Source organism: Solea solea, chromosome 15 (genome assembly GCF_958295425.1).
Source record: "Solea solea chromosome 15, fSolSol10.1, whole genome shotgun sequence".
Taxonomy (NCBI): domain Eukaryota; kingdom Metazoa; phylum Chordata; class Actinopteri; order Pleuronectiformes; family Soleidae; genus Solea; species Solea solea.
In genome coordinates this window covers 3,114,617-3,134,599 of record NC_081148.1, presented here as the reverse complement: position 1 = coordinate 3,134,599, position 19,983 = coordinate 3,114,617, and the positions used below count along the sequence as shown (strand labels likewise).

Sequence of the window (19,983 nt, the reverse complement as noted above, 5' to 3'; positions counted from 1 at the left end):
TGGTTTTTGGGGTATAACTAACAAACGGAGGCTGTTGAAAGTCGACAGGTGGCGCTGCTTTATGAAATAATGTTGTTTTAGCAGCTCGCCTCAGGATGAGCTAGCGTCGTGCTAACGTAGCCTCTGATTTCAGAGGTTAAAGAAACATGTTTAACCTCTGAAATAGCAGTAACACACACACACACACGCAGTTGTTGTGATCACGTGGGCTCTACATGCATCCAGCACACAGAGCCCACGTGATCACAATGGACACTGCTGGATAGAAGTGCTGGAGTGGAAATCAAATATGCGTTTTTTGGCTGATATCAGACCGATATCAATATTGGATGGGGACATCCCTAAATGATCTATGGCGCTAGTAGAAATATATAATTCACCACGCAGTGTACTATAATTTATGTCACAAAATCTGCTAACTGTGCTTGTTCTTATGCACTTTTTGTATATATAGTTTTATTTCACCTACATCTTCTACAATATTAATATTATACATGTAGATAAAGGCAACTGAAATTGAATATTCAAAAAACTTCCAGCAGGTGCATTTACCTACATAAGTCAATGAGCTGAATGACTGAGAGCCTTCCAGACTCATCCTGTCTTCTACAGCACTTTAGTAAACAAGTTGTTTAACAAGTTGTTTTTAAATGCACTCTACGAGTACATTTGATTTAGTTTGATTTGAATGTGTCAGCCTCATATAACACAGAATATTGCATGAGTACATGAATGAACGAGCAGTTCCTGGTGAGTGTGAATGTCATCGTGGCTGATATACAGTATACTTAACATATGTAAGTATTATCTATTATGAAGCATTGATTTAAATTGTTCAGGGCCTATTCATTAATGATGAATTCATTCACTTTTGATTTGTTTTCTCTCCAGGAAAACAACAGTTACATTACATTTGTTCCCTAGAGCAGCAGCATGATCAAAGTAAAAGAAAAGTTGTATTGTTGAGTAATGTGGATGTCGGGAGCAAACATAGCAACTGTTGTGTGTTTCAAAACTAAAGCATTACATTGTATGTCGCTAGAGTTGTGTGGGAACAGAGGGACGAAGCATGGGAATGGATGGATGACGACATTTACATCACAAGGACCACCGTGGACCTCAGCACACTGTTAGAGGTGAAAACCTTGCAGACTTTTTAACAAAGTTAATGTAGTACAGACATCACAAAACTTATCATAAAATAAAAACCTAAAAATGAGCTACTTGATTTGTACAGTCAGTACTATCTAGATTAAAGGAATCAAGTTGCTGCAAATGATTTTTTTTGCAGTTTTATACCAGTAGAAATGTAAAAAGAGGACAGCAAATGACCAGGTGGAATCTAATCCAGGTCACATCAGGCACCTCATTACTAAAGTTATTTTTTGTTTGTATGTTCTGTTTAATCTAATTATAAGCTCTACACATGGAGATCCGATGGAGGAGCATAGGAAAAAAGGACAGTAAAAGCAGAGGGGGAGGAGTGCTGGCCTCCTGCAGGGCTGCTGGAGGGTGCAGGTCTCCTGGGGTTATGAGGAGGGCAATCAGGCCCAGAGCCAGGGTCCAGAGTGGCAACTACCTGTCAGTCATCATGACACAGACGCACACCCATAAACAGAGAGAGTGGGATCAGGAGATGCTCATGGAAGGAAGGGAAGGAAACCAGAAAACAAACCCTGGGCCAGATGGGCAGATCATGGATGCAGTTACTTCAGAGCAGAGCCCCACTCACATTAAAACTGTCATAATACAACATCAAGGACAGTGGGGAGAACTGCCTCAGCCTGCACCCAGTCATCTCTCTGCAGTGCCCACTGGTGGACCAACCCAGTATGTCAGACTGACACTAACTATCTGTTACTAACTAAACATGTGCTAAATATCTGCAGCAATCTGGATAATCATGTGGAAATAATGTGTCACGACTGGACAGCTTCACCAGAGCCTTCAGCTTCACCAGAGCGCATGCCCTGACTCTGGTCCTGATTCTCCAGAATGACCGTGCACTCACATCAATGACTGCTTTTGTTTATTCCACAGAGTACGCAGAGTTTCTGTGTCCTTGATGTGGCCGATACTGAGCGGAGTCTAAGTAACAGCCAAATCAATCAATTAAGTCGAACTGCTAATGGCCTTGTTCAGTGGCTATACGGAGTGAAAGGGTGCGGTTAGCAGATCATTCATCTTTAATTGTGTTAAACATAGAATTGGGCTGTTGAGCAGCTCTTGACTGCTCAGTCTTAATTAATTGATGTTTCACCCTGTCATCAGCTCCTCAGTCGCCGAAGTTAACGTGTTCATTCGGTTAAATCCGCGAGTCGGTGTTGCGAGTGTTTGCGTCGCAGCTCAAGCACGTCGAGTTGATGCTCTGAGGCCAGAGGAGGCGACAACACCGGCTTTATTTAATGACGGGAGGGGTTGTTTAAAAACGCTAATCGCCTGTAATCCTTTTAATGTCTCACGCGTTGTTTGGTCAATACACAAAGCTGAGCCGCTCGAGAGAGAGAGAGAGAGAGAGAGAGAGAGAGAGGACAAGACAAGAGTATGAAGCGAGCGGACGTTCATTCATTCATCCATTCATTCATTCATCCATCAGATGACGCGTTCAGATATGCGCAGCTCGATGAAGAGAGAGTTCACTTTATTGCTTTTTTTTTTTAACATAGTTGGCGACATGTGCAGGCTCCTCCTCGACCCCCCATCTCTCTGTGTGTGTGTGTGTGTGTGTGTGTGTGTGGGGACCGCTCCGCAGGTGAAGAGATGTTCTAAGTCACGGGGGGAGGAGGGGGCACGGGGCCATGGGGGCCATTGGGGCGATGTCCACTTTTGTTCTACAGAAAAGGGGGCTTGTTCTTAACAGTTCTTAACAGGGATTGTGTGAACGCCGAGCGAGAGGCTGGACACGAGAGTGATGGGAGCAGAAGACAGGATCAGCAGCGGAATCGAACACTGAGCCAGCGGAGCAGCCCGAGCCTCGTCTCACTCACTCACACTCACTCACACACACTCACACACACACTCACACTCAGAGGAGCAGAGGATATACAGCGCAGGAAGAGTCAACTTGTTTGCGCGTTCATTTTTACGCACAGCTCCACTTGTGCAAGTGCACAACTTCGCAGTAGTTTTGACAGAAACACACTTTTTGTGTTAATAGTAAATGAGCATCTATCATTAGTCAGTCACTGTTTGAACTCTCTGAGTCGGACCTGGCGTTGACCGGTGATGGACACTGATTTGGTAAAGAATGCGTCCGCAGTGCGCGCGTGATCTTCTCTGTCCTCTCTGACCGTGGATTTCACTTCACATTTCTTAACACAACCAGCGGGACTCTGCAGCATCGACGGGATCCTGCTCATCATTTACTGGAGTGGATTTTTGTTTCATTTGTATCCAGGATGCGAGCCATCTCATCCAGACACCGCTATCTGTAAGTGCTTCCCCTCCGTCCTTCACCTTCACGCCACGCGCTCTTATTGTGCTTCTTCGTTGCAATGAACTAAATACATGTTCTCTTGTTTCTTTCTTGCAGGCTACTGCACTTATTTGCGATGTGCTACTATACTCAGGTATGTCATCACTTGTCCTTCTTTGACTAAAATGTGTTTCAATACTGCTGTTGTTGTTGTTGTTTTTTAAACTATGACTCAACTATAAGTTAAATAATAAAACCTTAACAACATATCGATGCCAATGCGGGTGATTGCGCGGAGGAAAGGTGAGAGATCATCACAGCATTATGTGATGACTCTCCGTGGGTGCGGCGGGCGGCGGAGGCGCGCGGCCTGCCGGCAGGTTGTGGTTAGTCTCACCGGCGCTGGCAGAGCACGCGCGGCGGGGCAGGCCTTCGCGAGCCTGTGGGGCTCCAGACACGGAAAGCAGCCCATGGTCCATCACAGTGGACTGAGTGAAATAAAAGTGTGACAGGATGAGCAGCAGTAGCGGCCCACATTCTCCTGTACACAACCTGTAATCACAGCGCGTCTGCTCTGGAAGCTGTTGATTTCATTTGGCAGCTGCAGACCGGAACTTGTCTCCAACACAAACATAACCCACTGTTATAAACACGAACCTGGCTTCTGTTTCACAATCTTAGCTAAATGTCAAGAAGTAGAAAATGTGAAAAACAAAACAAACAAACAAACAAACAAAAAAAACAAAAAATAAGACAATGTACTGATTGTGATGGCATCTAATTCTTGACAGGTAACCAATCAGTCCCCGCCTAATTTCACGCAGCATGTAAGCGAGCAGAGTAAAGTGACGGACCGCATGAGCCGCAGGTTGATCCGGGTCTACCAGCTGTACAGTCGAACCAGCGGCAAACACGTCCAGGTCCTGCCCAACAAGAAGATCAACGCCATGGCCGAGGACGGAGACGTTCACGGTAGGAAAAGCTCATGTTTTTATTCACACAATAATTCAGAGTTATTTAGGCCCGCGTTCATTTACGCCACTGACGTAAATACATTTCCCAAATTTTAAATTTAGATTTTTTTTGTTGTTGAATACTAATAAAAAAAAAACAGGCTACCACATTCTGAAGGTCACACTTTTTATATTATAATTCTTTAAAAAGAAATGTGATGATCGGTCAAATTTAGATAATTAGCCTATTTTAATATGACATTTTATTCAAATGCAAATGGCTTAATGCCAATATTTTAATAATAGTAAAGATTGAATATCTAAATAGCGAAATGTAAAATCAATCAAATAGAAACCACATATTGAATTGTAATGGTTATAATTCACTGTAATTAAAGTATAAATCAGCAACTTAAATAAGACACAATTGTTCCAATGAAATTCACTACATTTGTACTAAGTTCTATTTATTAAAATTTGAATCAAAATTCCAAATATTTCCCTGAAACCTTCAGCTCTTCTCTCTGCGTACAGTGAGTGTGGTCTCAGTGTTACAGGGAGTGTGGATGGTGCTGGAGGTGATCCTCCAGAGATCCTGCAGGTCTGCTAGAGCCATTAGAAGTCATCTTACTGTAGCTCCTCAACATTTCCTGCATAGCTACTCTCTCTCCCTCTCTCTCTCTCTCTCTCTCTCTCTCTCTCTCTCTCTCTCTCTCTCTCTCTCTCTCTCTCTCTCTCTCTCTCTCTCTCTCTCTCTCTCTCTTTCCCTCCCCTACAACCTCACCTTCAGCGTCTCCATCCAGATCCACATCCATGCAGGCATTTGTCAAGCTTTGCAAACCTCTGTTGTATTTATATTAAATGCAGCATTGACTCAGTGATTGCTGTGTGGCTGGATTGTATACCTGTGTGCAATTGTACACAAATGTGTGCAAGCCATTCAGGTCACCTGTGTCTTTAACCCACAACCATACAGTACACTGGTGTGTGTCATTGTGTGCTTCCCCTCTGAGACCACACTCATCCATACTCATACAGTATATGATGATGTGGAAACACATATAACCACGCAATAAAGCCACGTTCGCTGAACAGTCAGCGTGTTTATGCAGGTTTATTTGAGAAGGAATTATTGATGGGAGCATGAATCCCCAGGAATTGTCCTACATGTTGTGTGTGTTGTGTTTGAGGGGAAAAGACACAAGGATTGTTGTCCTGTTTGTAAATAAATGTTTATACCTGTTGTAAATATCTGTCTATCCCTTCGTGTCCTGTAAACTGATGTTTGAAGAATGATTGAGACAAATAATGACATTTAAAACCTCTCTTTCTTTATTTTATTTAGCTAAACTCATCGTGGAAACGGACACATTTGGGAGCCGAGTGCGCATTAAGGGAGCTGAGACAGGCTTCTACATCTGCATGACCAAGAGGGGGAAGCTCATCGGCAAGGTGAGGAAGAAGAGTTGAGATTTATTAGACCAATTCAAGTCAGGGAGGTTTGTGTTAAACCAACGAAGAGCAAATCAAAGCTCTGTCTCGCTAAAATGTTACACTGCTATGTGTTAATTAATCAAAACAGGTGGATGTTAGGAGACTGCATGCACAGCATCAATACATATTGACTTATTGAGATCCATAAATAAACAGGGATACAATTATGGAAATAAGCAGTATTTATCTGTTAACATTAGCAAAAAATAATCCAACTAAAAATGTCATTAATCTTTTTATCACCATATGTTACATGCAAATTAATATATAAGTATATATATATATATAAACATCTACATATATAAATACATATATATACATATATGTATATATACATATATATATATATATATATATATATGGGGACAGCTCTGTTTATTAGTATTGTTTATTATAAGTATGAGGTGCATTAGACTCTGCCTAAAAAACACACCTACACACACACACACACACACTCCCCTGCACCCACCCTGCACCCTGCGTCGTACACCATCTGCCCTGAGCTACAGCCCCAGTCACAGCCTGTCCCAGTGTGTGCGCATGTTTTGAACAGTGTGCATGCACTTGTGTATCAGGACTATGTTTTAAAATTGAACGACTCTTTGTTGAAAAAGGTGAGACCAAGGTGTCACTGAGTGTCCACGTCTAATGTCCTCTTTATTTCATCATTTATTGGAAATAAATGTTGAAAAAAAAAACCCATTAGAATCTAATTAATCGCGTCACCTTCACACTCACCTTCTCAACCCAGAGTTGCTGAAGTCAATAAACATGTTTAACAGGGTTTCACCTCAACACAGCAGTGGACTGATGATTCACAAATATGACAGGAAATCTAACCTGCAGTGAAAGTGGTCATTGGTGGGTTTGATGAAGGCTTTCTGTGCTGCTACTGGATGTTTGCTGAAGGGGGAGAAGAGCCATTGCTTACTCTCATCCCCCTCTTTCTGATCTGTAATGACTGTAGCATATGCTGCATGGATGTGGGGAGGGCTGTGTGAATATGTGTGTGTGTGTGTGTGTGTGTGTGCAGGGACAGGCTGCCCAGGGATGCCTTTATGTATGTGATATTTATGTAAAGCTTCATCAACAACTCTCCTTTGAACATTAACACTAACTGGTTTTCTATCTCTGTTTGTTTCTGTAGAAAAATGGACAAAGTCATGACTGCATCTTCACCGAGATCGTTCTGGAGAATAACTACACAGCGTTAAGGAATGCCCGCTTCGAGAGCTGGTACATGGCCTTCACTCGCCGCGGGCGGCCACGGAAGGGCTCGCGGACACGCCAGCACCAACGTGAAGTCCATTTCATGAAGAGGTTGCCAAGGGGCCAGCAGCCCGCACACTCGAGCAGTCACCGGGCTTTTGACTTTATCCACTACCCGTTCAGTCAAAGGACTAAACGTGCACGACACTCATCGGAGCGCTAAGGAGGAGGAGGAAGATAGAAAATACAGAGGGAGGAGGGAAAAGTGACTGAATTAGCAGCAGCCACACACTCCTCTGCTCTCTACAAAAACATGGGGGGACATTTTATCCTGAGCATTACTATATCCTAATATGAAGTTAAGGAAAAGGAAAGTTGTATATAAGAAAAAATTAGAAATCTATTTTTGTACTCCAGACTTTTAGTTCTGACTTGTGTAAAAAAAAAAAAACAAAAAAAAAAAGGAAAAAATCTTTGTGTTTAGATCATTACTTCTTTTCAGCTTTTTTTTCTTTGTTCATACCATTTTAACCAGTGGAGTCTCTCCTGCTGCGCAATGGGACTCTATGATTGACTGCACTGCCCGGGAATGCTGCGTTCACAGACACCGTCAGACACTGTATTGGAAATAAGAAGCAGCGCAGTGCTGAAGTTCAAGCCCATAGAGCTTTCACAGCGTCTGATGGAACAATGTGGCAGCTACACAAACACAAACACAAGTTTCCACTTCTGACTATAATGTTGATGTGTTCAAATTCCCTCAATACACCACTCCCCCTCGTTCACCTGTGTTCTTGTTGCCCCCTGAATGTCTGTTTTTATACATATATAAATATATATTTTTTTGAGGATGTATAAAATTATTTTAAGGATGGAATATTTATTTAAACATGTAATAAATGTAAAATAGATTACTGATATTAAACTCTTGTTTTACACCGGCTTGGCTTGTACACATTTGTGAAAGCCTGAAAAGACAAACACAAGTATGTTCTTTATGCACTGTGTGAGCGGCTCAGTGTTCGTGTGAAAGCACTTCTACTGAGTCCTGCTTCTGTTGAGTGGGGAGTAATGTAGAGCAAAATCCACTTTAGATGTGAGTAATGACTTTACAGAAGTTGTGCAGTTTTCTTTGGTGCATATTATTTTTTTTCTCAGTGAACAGTGATGAAATACTACACCACTGACTTAAGATCAGGTAATAGTGGCTCAGTCACAGACTCGTTTTCACTGCCTCAAGATGACAATTCATAAAAATAAACAGAAAAAGTGCCTGTCCACATCCAGCACAGTGTATTTGTATCCATACAATGAACAGGAACATGACTGTCTTTGGGTTTTCAGGGTTGCTGGTTTTAGGACTCTTGCGATAGACACATTTAAATTAGTTTTAAGCACAGTTTTTGAAAAACAACAATTAAAAAACAACTTTTGTTAGCATACGTTTTATTTGTGAACCAATAGGTTCCCACAGACCACACTGTCTGCTTGCTTTTCCACCTCTGTGGAAAGGACAATGAGGGTAATGACATGCAGTTCCACTCCAGTCCACAAGGTGGCAGTAATGTAGAAGATTTTACAACACCAATGTCATTATTATTTACTACAGAATTTATAAGTGCAAACTCCAACCAGAGGGGTCATTTTCATAAAAATGCTACAAATAAATGAAAACAACACTGAAGAGGTCAGAACACTCACACATGGTTCCAGAGGGAGGGGGTTGACACGGTGGAGGCTCTGTCTCCCCAGGTTTTGTGCTTGGTCCTGCAGCTGCAGTCTGTGGACCGGAGGCTGTGGGATGGTGTATACGGGTGAAGAAGTTCTGTGGGGTAAAAGGGGGCGTGGTTATGGAAGGCTTGTGAACATGAAGAAGGCAACTCAAGGACTTAATACACTTTTATTCAGAAAGAAAATATGTTCCACTGTACTGGGGTCCAGACGATTCCTCCTTTTAGAAACGACTTCTGCTTTGGAGGAAACTCTTTCACAGGGTACAGATGAGGCAGAGGAACACAAGAACCTTGTTTATAGGATGTTCAGAAATTGTGCAAAAACTCAAACAACTTCCTGAACCTTAGAGGCTTCAAACCTCATCAGTGACGTCACTCGCCCTAAAAAAGACACAAGTGCTTCACTAAACACTCTTTGGTATGAACCGTCACTACAGTGATCTTTATGTCTGACAGGACTTGACTTTAATTCACTCCAGCTGAGAGGCGACAACACATCAACAATTGAATGAATCATCTGTCTTTAAACCCCTCACGTCTACAAAGATAAGTCATGAAGAAGACCTTCATTACAAGGGATAACAGCGGCCTCTCAGTGACAGTGGTATGCTGTTGTGGTGATGATGCCACTGTATGTTTGTTTTGGCTGTAACCATCAAAAACACAATGAAAATAGATAAACAACAAAGTTGTAAACTGAAACACGACTGTTGGTAACGACTGGAGCACAACATAACTCAAAGCATGCATGGAAACTCCATCCACAACCCCAACAAGCTCCAATATTATGAGTGACTCATCAAAGTACAGCACTATAATGCTAGAATCATTAGGGAAACCTCTGAATTGTGTGTGTTTGTTTAACAGCAGGGGAGCAAATAGTTCCAGCATACCTGACTGAGAGTTGGTCATAAAGTTCCTTCAGAAGGACATTTGTTGCAGATGCTTTTATGCTCCTCTCACTCTGCACACTGGTGATTTGAGGAGGAGCCATGCTCTTATGTATGGACATGTTCCCATTTTTAATTGTTTACTTTAAACGGTGTGTAACTATTCATTCATCCTAGTAAGTAAAAACATAAAACAGGTTTGTTAGATAGATTATAAACAGATTTCTCAGTGGAACCTTTTAGCCTTCAGTCGTGCTTCTCAATTCAGCATCTATGAACCCTCTACAGAACAATGGTGCACGTTGCCATCTTCACTGCAATCCACATACACTCCTTCAGTGTCTGCAAAGTTTACCCAGAAAATATGGGAAATATCACGGCTTCTCTGTCACCAAAACTGCCATGAGCAGAGACACAGGGGTCAGATCACGTTTATCCATTTTATAGAGCCCCAAACCATCATCCTTACTCACACACACACACACACAGACACACACACAGGCACACACTCTTTCACACAAAAGACGACGACAGAACACGACCCTGCCTCCCTGAAAAGTCCATAATACCAGCTTACACGGAGAGGCTTCTTCTATCAGTCACTCCTAATGTCAAGAGGCTTTTCTCCAACACACTCATTCAATAAAGATTTAGGCTGCAAACTGGCATCAGTGAGACATCACGAGTCAGGAGAAGATGAAGATAGTGGGGCATAACTATAGAGAAATATAAAAAATGAAACAAATAAATACAAACTTCATTTCAAACTAAATATTTACTTAATCTAGAAATAAAACAAGACTTGTCCCAACATGAAATGAGCATTCCACTGTTGTTAGTAAGTGGATGCAGCATAGACCATGTGTGAGGATATTTAAATGTATACCATGCATATGCAGTAAAGTGGAGGGATTCAGTGGCAGTGTTAACAAACCAGCAGTTGAACGAGGCTTGAACAAATGATCAAAGTGAAGCTTCAGCTGCACAGTTTATGTTCAGGCCTCATGTGAGACCTGTTGACTTTTCCAATTGGAGCTGTAAACCTTTGTTTGTCAGTGCATTTCCAAGACTGACTGTCAGTCTGATCTGAACAATTACCAGCTAAATGTGTTTGCCAGCTCGGACAGAGCCCCCTCCCTCTTTGCTGCCCTAAAAAGATCAAAAGAGAAATACCCCCCTCCTCTCCCAACGTCCCTCCTCCCGACCTCTTCATATCCTCTCAGCCATGACAGTTCAGCTGCAAAACCAACCAGAAATGATTTTTCTGGACAGGCCCAGTGCCTGGAACATGGTCTTCTTGAGCACTCAGCCTTCAACAAGGGGACATGTCTTTAAGGAAAGAAAACGATCTGCATATTTCAATTATGTGCGGTTGTGCTCAGCTGATCAAAGCAACTTGCAACTCAAGTCTTCACAACTCTCACGATGGGAAGGGAAATTCAAATTATGCTAGTGATGTTAAACGGTTAGGATGTCATAAGGTCAATCAACTTTTTGGTAGTCATTTAACCATGATACAACCTCAGCAGTCCTGGCTGTGCTGGTCTGCCTTCCATCTTCACTCTCCTGCACAATCATTACATTTATGCATGTGTACAATAAAATAGAATTTCTTGAAATAAAATCTGACACTGCAAAACATTACAGCTGAATTCAGGGCATATATGTATATATATATATATATATATATATATATATACATATATATAGTTAACTATATATATATATATATCAAAATCTGACATGTTAGAAACATCTTAGAAATGAAGATATATAAATAAAATGCAGTTTATATTATATTATAGCATATACACTGTCATAGTCCATTTTAATTATGGATGTAGAATATTTATTATCCTGTGCTATTACTGATTTTTAAAAGCATAATAGGTCACTTGTGGAATGTGGGTCCAAATATTGGGGATATTAAAAACAGCTCACCTGTGCCTTGAGTGTATTCACCAACAGCAACAGATGAACTGAGTTTAGTATATTGGGCAAGTTTAAAATGTGTAATAACTAGTCTCTCAGTCGTATGAAAGCCCGTTTTCACTGGTTATAAAACTTAGACCTGACTTTTTAAAACACAATGGTAAGTCATAGTCAGAAGTAGGGGTGGGGTGATACCACTTTCTGTGTCCGATACCGATATCACAAACTCCATCAGTCTGATACAGTCATTTTAGAGCATTTATGAACTATGAAGCTGTTAACAACACATTTGTGTTGAGAGTCATTGCAAAGACATAATTCTCCAATTGTGACAAATTACAAATTTAATAAATTTAATTTACATTTTTACTAGTGAACCATGTGATATATAGGTTGTATTTGTATCTGTCCAATATCCGATCCAGTGATTTTGTGAATTTGACCAGTATTGAACCGATGCTGATACTGACCCATACAGATTCCCATCCTATAGTCAAAAGTGAAGAATGTGAGATAAAATGTCAATTGTTTTTTATATTTCATAATTCTGATTTACTTTCTGGGATTAGGTAAATTGGATACTCTAAAATGACTGTAGGTGGGATTGTCTTTATGTGGCCCTGTGATGGACAGACAAACCCTGCCTCTCAGCATCCCCCGTGTATACCCTCATGTGGAGGATAAAGCTGTAGAAGATAAACCATGGTTCACCCTGTGCCTTTACGGCCAATTACAAAGACTAAATCACACACATTCATTAAATACATTAGACAGACTGTGGAACGTCAGCATGTGTAGTAAAAAAGTGCGACATAAAGAGAGGCAGCCATGGGCTTCAGAGATGAGGCACAGCTCATCGCTGCCTCACCTCACTGTTCTCCCGTGTATTTGAACAGGAAATGCATAAATTCAGCTATTTTGACCATAGAAATGTTGGAATCATACAGAAACCACAGAACCGCCTCCCCTGCCTCCCCTGCCTCCCCTGACCACATGTCACGGTCACAAAGTGACCACGGAGGTGGGTTTCACACTGATGTGTGAAAGGTAAGGCATATGAGAGAGTTTTATGGACCTCTTGGTTGTAAATCAAAGGGCCACTGTGAATGAGCTGATCCCCAACAATACTATACTGGTCCCAACTGTTTTTCAAAGGGGTCAAGAATCCCTGGCTGTCCCTTACGCTCTCTGGAAGACGTCTCAGGAGAGGGAAAGGGACATTTCTGTTGACCACTTACACCCGGGACAGCACATGCCCTCTGCAGGAGGTACATGCAGGAGGTACAGGTGCCGAAAAAGCAGCACAAACTTATTTCCCTTAAACTTTAGTTTAGTTGTATTTATTCTATTATATTCTTATATTCTTATTTTACTGTATTTGTACTTACTGGAGAAGCACAGTACTTTCATTGTATACCTGTGCAATGACAATAAAGGTTCTATTCTGATGATCAACAGCAGGTTGTGGTTAAAATGGAAGCCTTGCTTGTGGGCATAAGGGCAGTACTCTCCTGAAATATCGGTGCTTCATCATCTAAAACACCAGCATCAGCTGTTTCAAACCAGCTCAATAACTGCAATAACATTACCATAAAAAAAGGTTTTGATCAAATACGATCATCATACTATAACTAATCTGAATTACAATAACATGGAATCACATGTAATCACTGAAATATTTGAATGCAGGTAAATAAAATATCCATGAATAACTGTAAAAATATTACAGTTATACACTAATGACTGCAACATGTGAAGAAAGTGAAAAAGAGTTTTTTTTGTTATTATTTACAAATGTATTGTGTTGACATTTGACACAGCTCAGCACAATGAAAGGAATTTGGCAATTATTGTGTTCCACAAATATTTATAATATATAATATTTTTTTTTTTCATCTTATTAGAGACACAGAAATAGATGGTGCACAACCAAGATTTGCTTGAATTGTTAAGTTATTTTTATGCCAGTATTTGCACATTTTATGTATGTTAATGTTATACATTTCGGTCCAGCCCTCTACATTTTTATTATAAAATAAATAAATAAATAAATAAATAAAACATTTGACAGCCAAAATTTTTTTTAATTTAATGTTAGGGGGCTTCTGAGAAAGAACCCTCAGAATACATTTTATAATTCATAATTCAGTTTCTAAAAAAATGTGCTCTTCTGTAGATTCATAGTTATCTTTCAATGCTGAGTTAGAACAATTGTTATTGCATGATAGTCATCAGGGGCTGGGGGATGGGTGTGGCACACTTCTCCCTCCAGTTTGAATTGCACATTAGATAACAACATACCCAGCTGCAGTGTAGTGTAATGGCGGGATTTTAATGGAAGTGACATTAAGAATCTTTAAGAGCCGAGCCCCTGGCATGAAGAAAGACTTCGTACGTCTAATTTTTTTTTCTGTACATGTTTTGGGACCTTTATTGACTAATTTTATGTAGTCATGATAAATGTTTTGTGATTATGTATACAGGTGTTAAACTGGTTACCCCCACATCACACACCCAGAAAATACATGAATATTCACAAAAATAAATAAATAAGAATAATAACTAGTACTGCTCTTGGTGCTTGTAGTCATGAGGGCCCTCGGGGATTGTAGCGATTCTCTGTAAGAGGGCACTTGTTGTGTTTCGTGACCAGATGGCAGCTAAATTCAAAATGGCTGACTTCCTGTTGAGTCAAGTTTGTTTCCACATGCTCAGGGTTGGTCTCTTGTGTCATGTATGAAGTTTTGTGGAGATCGGTCAATGTTTGGCAAATACTCGAAATTTGCCAAACTACCAATATTTGCCCCTTTTGAATCCGCAAAACCTATCAATAAAGTTTTGCTGATCATTTATGAAGCGAGTTACAGTTGAATTCCAGTTTCGAATGACCTACTTCCTGTGTGCAGCTCATGGCTTGCAGACATGTTCAGGATAATTGCCGTGGCCACGCCACAACGATATCGTTTTGCTTTTGATGTGATTAGTAAAAACTGACACGTTTTTTCTTTTTATGTTGGTATGATATTTTATGCAAATGTGTGCAAATCACCAAAATAGACACCAAAATAGAGCCCTTGAGCAACACTGTGCCAATATCTCATTTTTGCCAGACCTGGCCTCAGTGCAAAGTTTCAAGAGTTTGTATGCATAATAATAACAATAATAAGAATTATTATGATAATAATAATAATAATAATAATAACAATAATAATAATTATAATAATAATAATAATAATAATAATAATAATTATTATAATAATTATAATAATAATAACAATAATAACAATAACAATAATAACAATAATAATAATAACAATGCTAATAATAATAATAATAATTATAACGATACTACTAATAATAATAAAAATCTCTAAATAACAGGTCCTTCCTGTGTATAGCAAGGCAGACAACAACAGTACAAGTTCAAAACAAAACAAAAAAACCCTTCTTTTTTTATTCTGTTATTTTCTGAAAAGAAAGCGTTTATTGTACAGTAGAAAACAAGCCCGCTCTACAGCTACACGTCATCACGGCACATGACTGTGTCGTCACGCTGTGTCAGCTGACTGCATGACCGGCTTCCGGGTTGCTTCTGCAACATGGCGCACGTTTTGTTGAGCCGTCTTTTGACAGAGCAGAAGTTGCGGGGGTGAGCACGAGGTTAGGACAGTAACAGCAGCAGCAGTAGTAACAGTAACAGCAGCAGCAGCAGCAGTAACAGCAGCAGCAGCAGTAACAGCAGCAGTAACAGTAACAGTGACCGCAGCATGCTCCTGCAGCAGCAGTAACAGTAGCAGCAGCAGTAACAGCAGCAGTAACAGTAGCAGCAGCAGTAACAGTAACAGTGACCGCAGCATGCTCCTGCAGCAGCTGCCGGAGGATGTCCTCTATCAGATCATGTCTTACTTGGACTGCAGGTCTCTCAGTCGCATGTGTCAAGTGTGCAGGAGCATCTGCGTGTTCGTGAACCGGGACGCTGTGTGGAGGAGCGTCGCTAAACACTTTCTAAACACTGGCATCAGTCGGGACGGGATGGACATGTAAGTGGGTGTGTGCGCGCACGTGTGGGTGTGTGTGCGTGTGTGCGTGCTAATGTTTTAGTAGCGTGGCTGTCAAACAGTAACTAAGTACCCCAGCACCTGAGGTCAGGCCTTGTTGCCCCCACGTTAGGTGACAGCTTCACTCCCAGAGAGTGACCTGTACTCTGTGATTAGAGTTCTTCAGGGATTCAGGACCCTGGTTATGAAACATATGTTGTTTCCTGTGCTTTGATGCAGGACTCATGTGTCAAAGAAAATGAAAAGCTTATATAACACATTTTCAATTCATAATAAACTAGGCTCTGGTTTTTGTCATCGGTGATGTGTTGACAAGAGAAGTCCAACTGACTTTTGAATGTTTCATTAATCCATTCAGTAATATTTCATTTCAAGTAGGGCTGTGCGATATTGATGAAAATCAATATTCCGATATTTTCTGGGATTTTGCCGATAACGATAATTGGCGATATTTTGCAATCCTCAAACATGTGTTTGTAAAAGCATGGACGGCCTGTTGCACCAGCTGCTCTTATTCATAGTATATTCGATGTGAATGATAATATTGACAAAAAAACAACTTGTTCAAGAAAAACAGGTCTTATTTATTAACTTAAACTTACTTTATAAAATATTGCACGACGACCAACAAAAACTATCATGACAGCATTTTAAACTAATGTAAACAATACTCATCATATTTGAACTACAAGGCATTAACCTGAGAATGTGGATACACATGTAACTGCTGCCCAATATTCTTCATATTGTTTATATTCTTCATGTTCTTCATGTTCTTCATATTCTTCATATTCTTCATATTGTTCATATTCTTCATATTCTTCATGTTCTTCATGTTCTTCATATTCTTCATGTTCTTCATATTCTTCATATTCTTCATGTTCTTCATATTCTTCATGTTCTTCATATTGTTCATATTCTTCATGTTCTTCATATTCTTCATGTTCTTCATGTTCTTCATATTGTTCATATTCTTCATGTTCTTCATATTCTTCATATTGTTCATGTTCTTCATGTTCTTCATGTTCTTCATATTCTTCATGTTCTTCATGTTCTTCATATTGTTCATATTCTTCATGTTCTTCATATTCTTCATGTTCTTCATATTGTTCATGTTCTTCATGTTGTTCATATTGTTCATATTCTTCATGTTCTTCATATTGTTCATATTCTTCATGTTCTTCATATTCTTCATGTTCTTCATGTTCTTCATATTCTTCATGTTCTTCATTTTCTTCATGTTCTTCATGTTCTTCATATTCTTCATGTTCTTCATATTCTTCATGTTCTTCATGTTCTTCATATTCTTCATGTTCTTCATTTTCTTCATATTGTTCATGTTCTTCATATTGTTCATATTCTTCATGTTCTTCATATTCTTCATTTTCTTCATTTTCTTCATATTGTTCATGTTCTTCATATTGTTCATATTCTTCATGTTCTTCATATTGTTCATATTCTTCATGTTCTTCATATTCTTCATGTTCTTCATATTGTTCATATTGTTCATGTTCTTCATATTGTTCATATTGTTCATGTTCATGTTTTTCATATTCTTCATGTTCTTCATATTGTTCATGTTCTTCATGTTCTTCATATTCTTCATGTTCTTCATATTCTTCATGTTCTTCATATTCTTCATGTTCTTCATATTCTTCATGTTCTTCATGTTCTTCATATTCTTCATGTTCTTCATGTTCTTCATATTGTTCATGTTCTTCATGTTCTTCATGTTCTTCATATTGTTCATGTTCTTCATGTTCTTCATATTCTTCATGTTCTTCATATTCTTCATGTTCTTCATGTTCTTCATATTGTTCATGTTCTTCATGTTCTTCATATTGTTCATGTTCTTCATGTTCTTCATATTCTTCATGTTCTTCATGTTCTTCATATTGTTCATGTTCTTCATATTCTTCATTTTCTTTATGTTCTTCATATTCTTCATGTTCTTCATATTCTTCATGTTCTTCATGTTCTTCATATTCTTCATGTTCTGTGCGCTGGTTCTTTCACAGATGATGAAACAAACACATTGTCGAGTCTTTGACGCCAACCACTTTCCCACATAGTTTGCAGATTGGCATCTTTTGAGTGACATCAGTGTTTTCGAGGCCAACACTGCACTTTTAACATGTGTGCACCTTAAGTTCCATTTCTTATCATGTGCTTTAAGTATGAATTTCAGACTTAAAGCACATGATAAAATAGTACAATGTTGTGTTGCATAAATAAATGAACTTTTATTTTTTCATCAGGTTGTTGGCATTTTATTCAAACACATTTTAAGATACTTAAATAAGTGAAATATATGATGAGAGAAACTATTCATATGGCTTTTTTTATCTTTAAAACTATGTGACAAAAACAACACTGACAACATAATAACAAGTATAATTTTGTTCCCAGGAATAGAAATGATGTCACTGTTTATTTATTATACAACATGGGAGAAGTTAAAGGAAAATAATTTGCAGTTATCATATTAGTTTAATAGGATTAGAATAAAAGGCAAGTGTGACAACAGCACTCTGGTGCTCCAATAACATGGAATAACATGGGAGTGTTAGTGCAGTCTGCATGATTGTGAGAGGACAGACTGAGAACTCCCTGCCTCTGTGTCTCCATGTTACAGGATAAATTAAAAGCTAAAGAACAGATGAGAACCTCGGGCCAGGTATTTTTATTTATGCATGCTTGCTCGGTGATCTTTATTTCCTGAAATGCTACTGACCTAAATAACTTAGTCTGTGCATAATCAGTAGTCTCATGATTTGATTCAGATCCTTCATTTTCTATATAAATGCAAATGATCACCTTTCACAAGCACAAGCAATCACATACAACATGAATCTAAATATGAAGTTTAAATATTTCTTTATAAATTAATTCTGAGGAATGTTTCATTGCAAATGTATAGTTTGAGAATGATGGATTTACTTTTCCATCTATGTATTCAATTCCCCCTGACATCAAATCATGTGATCTGACGTTGATTAATTACTGATAGCATTCTTAAAATAAGAATTTGCCTTTTTTCAGTTCTCAAATTCCTTTGTCATTGCAGATATCCTCACATCCCACTGAAGGAGAGAGTGAAGATAGCTCAAAACTGGTGTGATGGAGTCTGCAGAAGGGCAACTCTTCTCAAATGGAAAACAAAGTAAGCGAGTTGATGTAGAAAATCATTGATCAATAACTGATTAAACATTTAGTTGTTATTTTTAAAATATGCTCATGGCAGAAAAGTCTGCATAGCTTTCATAAAAAAAAGATTCCAAAACCAAATTTCGACACAAATGAACCAGGAACTATCACTGAACACTACTGAGCCAGAATAATCTTCAATGCTCAAATCAATTATAATGAGCGCATGATTCACATAAAGTATTTGCTGATGACTCAATTAATTATTTAGGATTGTTTGCCAGGCAAACATATTTATATTTATGTCATATTTATATTCATGTTTTTACACCTGCGGATAAGCCTCCCCAATTTCATTGTGTGTTTACAAATAAAGGCTATTCTATTCTAACGAAACGTTTTTTGTAAATTGTCACAGGAGTTTTATCTGTGTAGCTCCACTTTCTTCATTTCTACATTTGTAGTAAATGGTTTCATGTGTGTTGTGTGTTGTGTCTTCAGACTGTTGCCATGGTTGCAGCTGGAGAGGGATTTACTCTTTCTATCACAGGCTGCTGATATCGGAGTTCATCGTTTGCGAAAAGACTCTGGGAGGCTGCAGCGCAATCCTTCACAGATCTACTCGGGCCACGATGGTGACGTGTGTCGCTTCGTTCTGACGGACTCTCACCTTATCAGTGGAGGAAGGTAGCTCCTCATCTTCTTCATCTCAAAGTTACCCTCAACATTTAATAATCTTATTCATGTTAATTAAGGTATTAATCATACATTGTTCAAGGCTTTATAAAGCAACTAATAACATCAGCTAACATAGTAATAACTGTGAACCATTTATGCCTTTTATTTTGGAAAAGTATAACGTACAACAAGTAATGTGAAACAATGGTTATCTGTCTGGAGTTGATAGAAACTCCTAATAAAAATAATACAGTAGGTGAAGAATTACTTGTGTCTTGGAGAAGTCCCATTATCACAATATAAGAATTTAAAGCTGTACATACAAGTTTATTCACACAAGTACATTCAGAAAACATTCACATCCTGAATTGATTTTGTTTTTAATTTATTCTCATAACAACATTGTCGCACATTCCAGATAAAAAAAGGAAATGAATAGATATTTTTGAACAGGTCAACCAGTCAAAAGCTGCA

General features: G+C 39.0%; 2 protein-coding genes across 4 annotated transcripts in view; both read left to right on the top strand.

The window, feature by feature from the left end:
• The first annotated feature begins 2,854 nt into the window (after positions 1–2,854).
• Positions 2,855–7,982, top strand: fgf8a (fibroblast growth factor 8a). Of its 2 annotated transcripts, none has more exons than XM_058650851.1 (5): positions 2,855–3,430; positions 3,533–3,569; positions 4,240–4,387; positions 5,714–5,820; positions 7,010–7,982. In XM_058650851.1, exons 1-5 carry the CDS (start codon positions 3,399–3,401, stop codon positions 7,292–7,294), a joined length of 609 nt encoding a protein of 202 aa, XP_058506834.1. In that variant the 5' UTR covers positions 2,855–3,398; the 3' UTR covers positions 7,295–7,982. The 2 variants fall into 2 exon arrangements, with proteins under 2 accessions (XP_058506834.1, XP_058506833.1); XM_058650850.1 differs by having other exon boundaries at positions 2,859–3,430; positions 4,207–4,387.
• Positions 7,983–15,207: 7,225 nt separating this feature from the next.
• The window catches only part of fbxw4 (F-box and WD repeat domain containing 4), a 41,287-nt gene continuing 36,511 nt past the window's right edge, over positions 15,208–19,983 (top strand). For both annotated transcript variants that reach the window (XM_058650774.1, XM_058650775.1), the window contains exons 1-3: positions 15,208–15,666; positions 18,752–18,847; positions 19,333–19,518. In XM_058650774.1, coding sequence (XP_058506757.1) covers positions 15,482–15,666; positions 18,752–18,847; positions 19,333–19,518 — 467 coding nt within the window. In that variant the 5' untranslated portion in view covers positions 15,208–15,481. The remainder of the gene's footprint in view (positions 15,667–18,751; positions 18,848–19,332; positions 19,519–19,983) is intronic.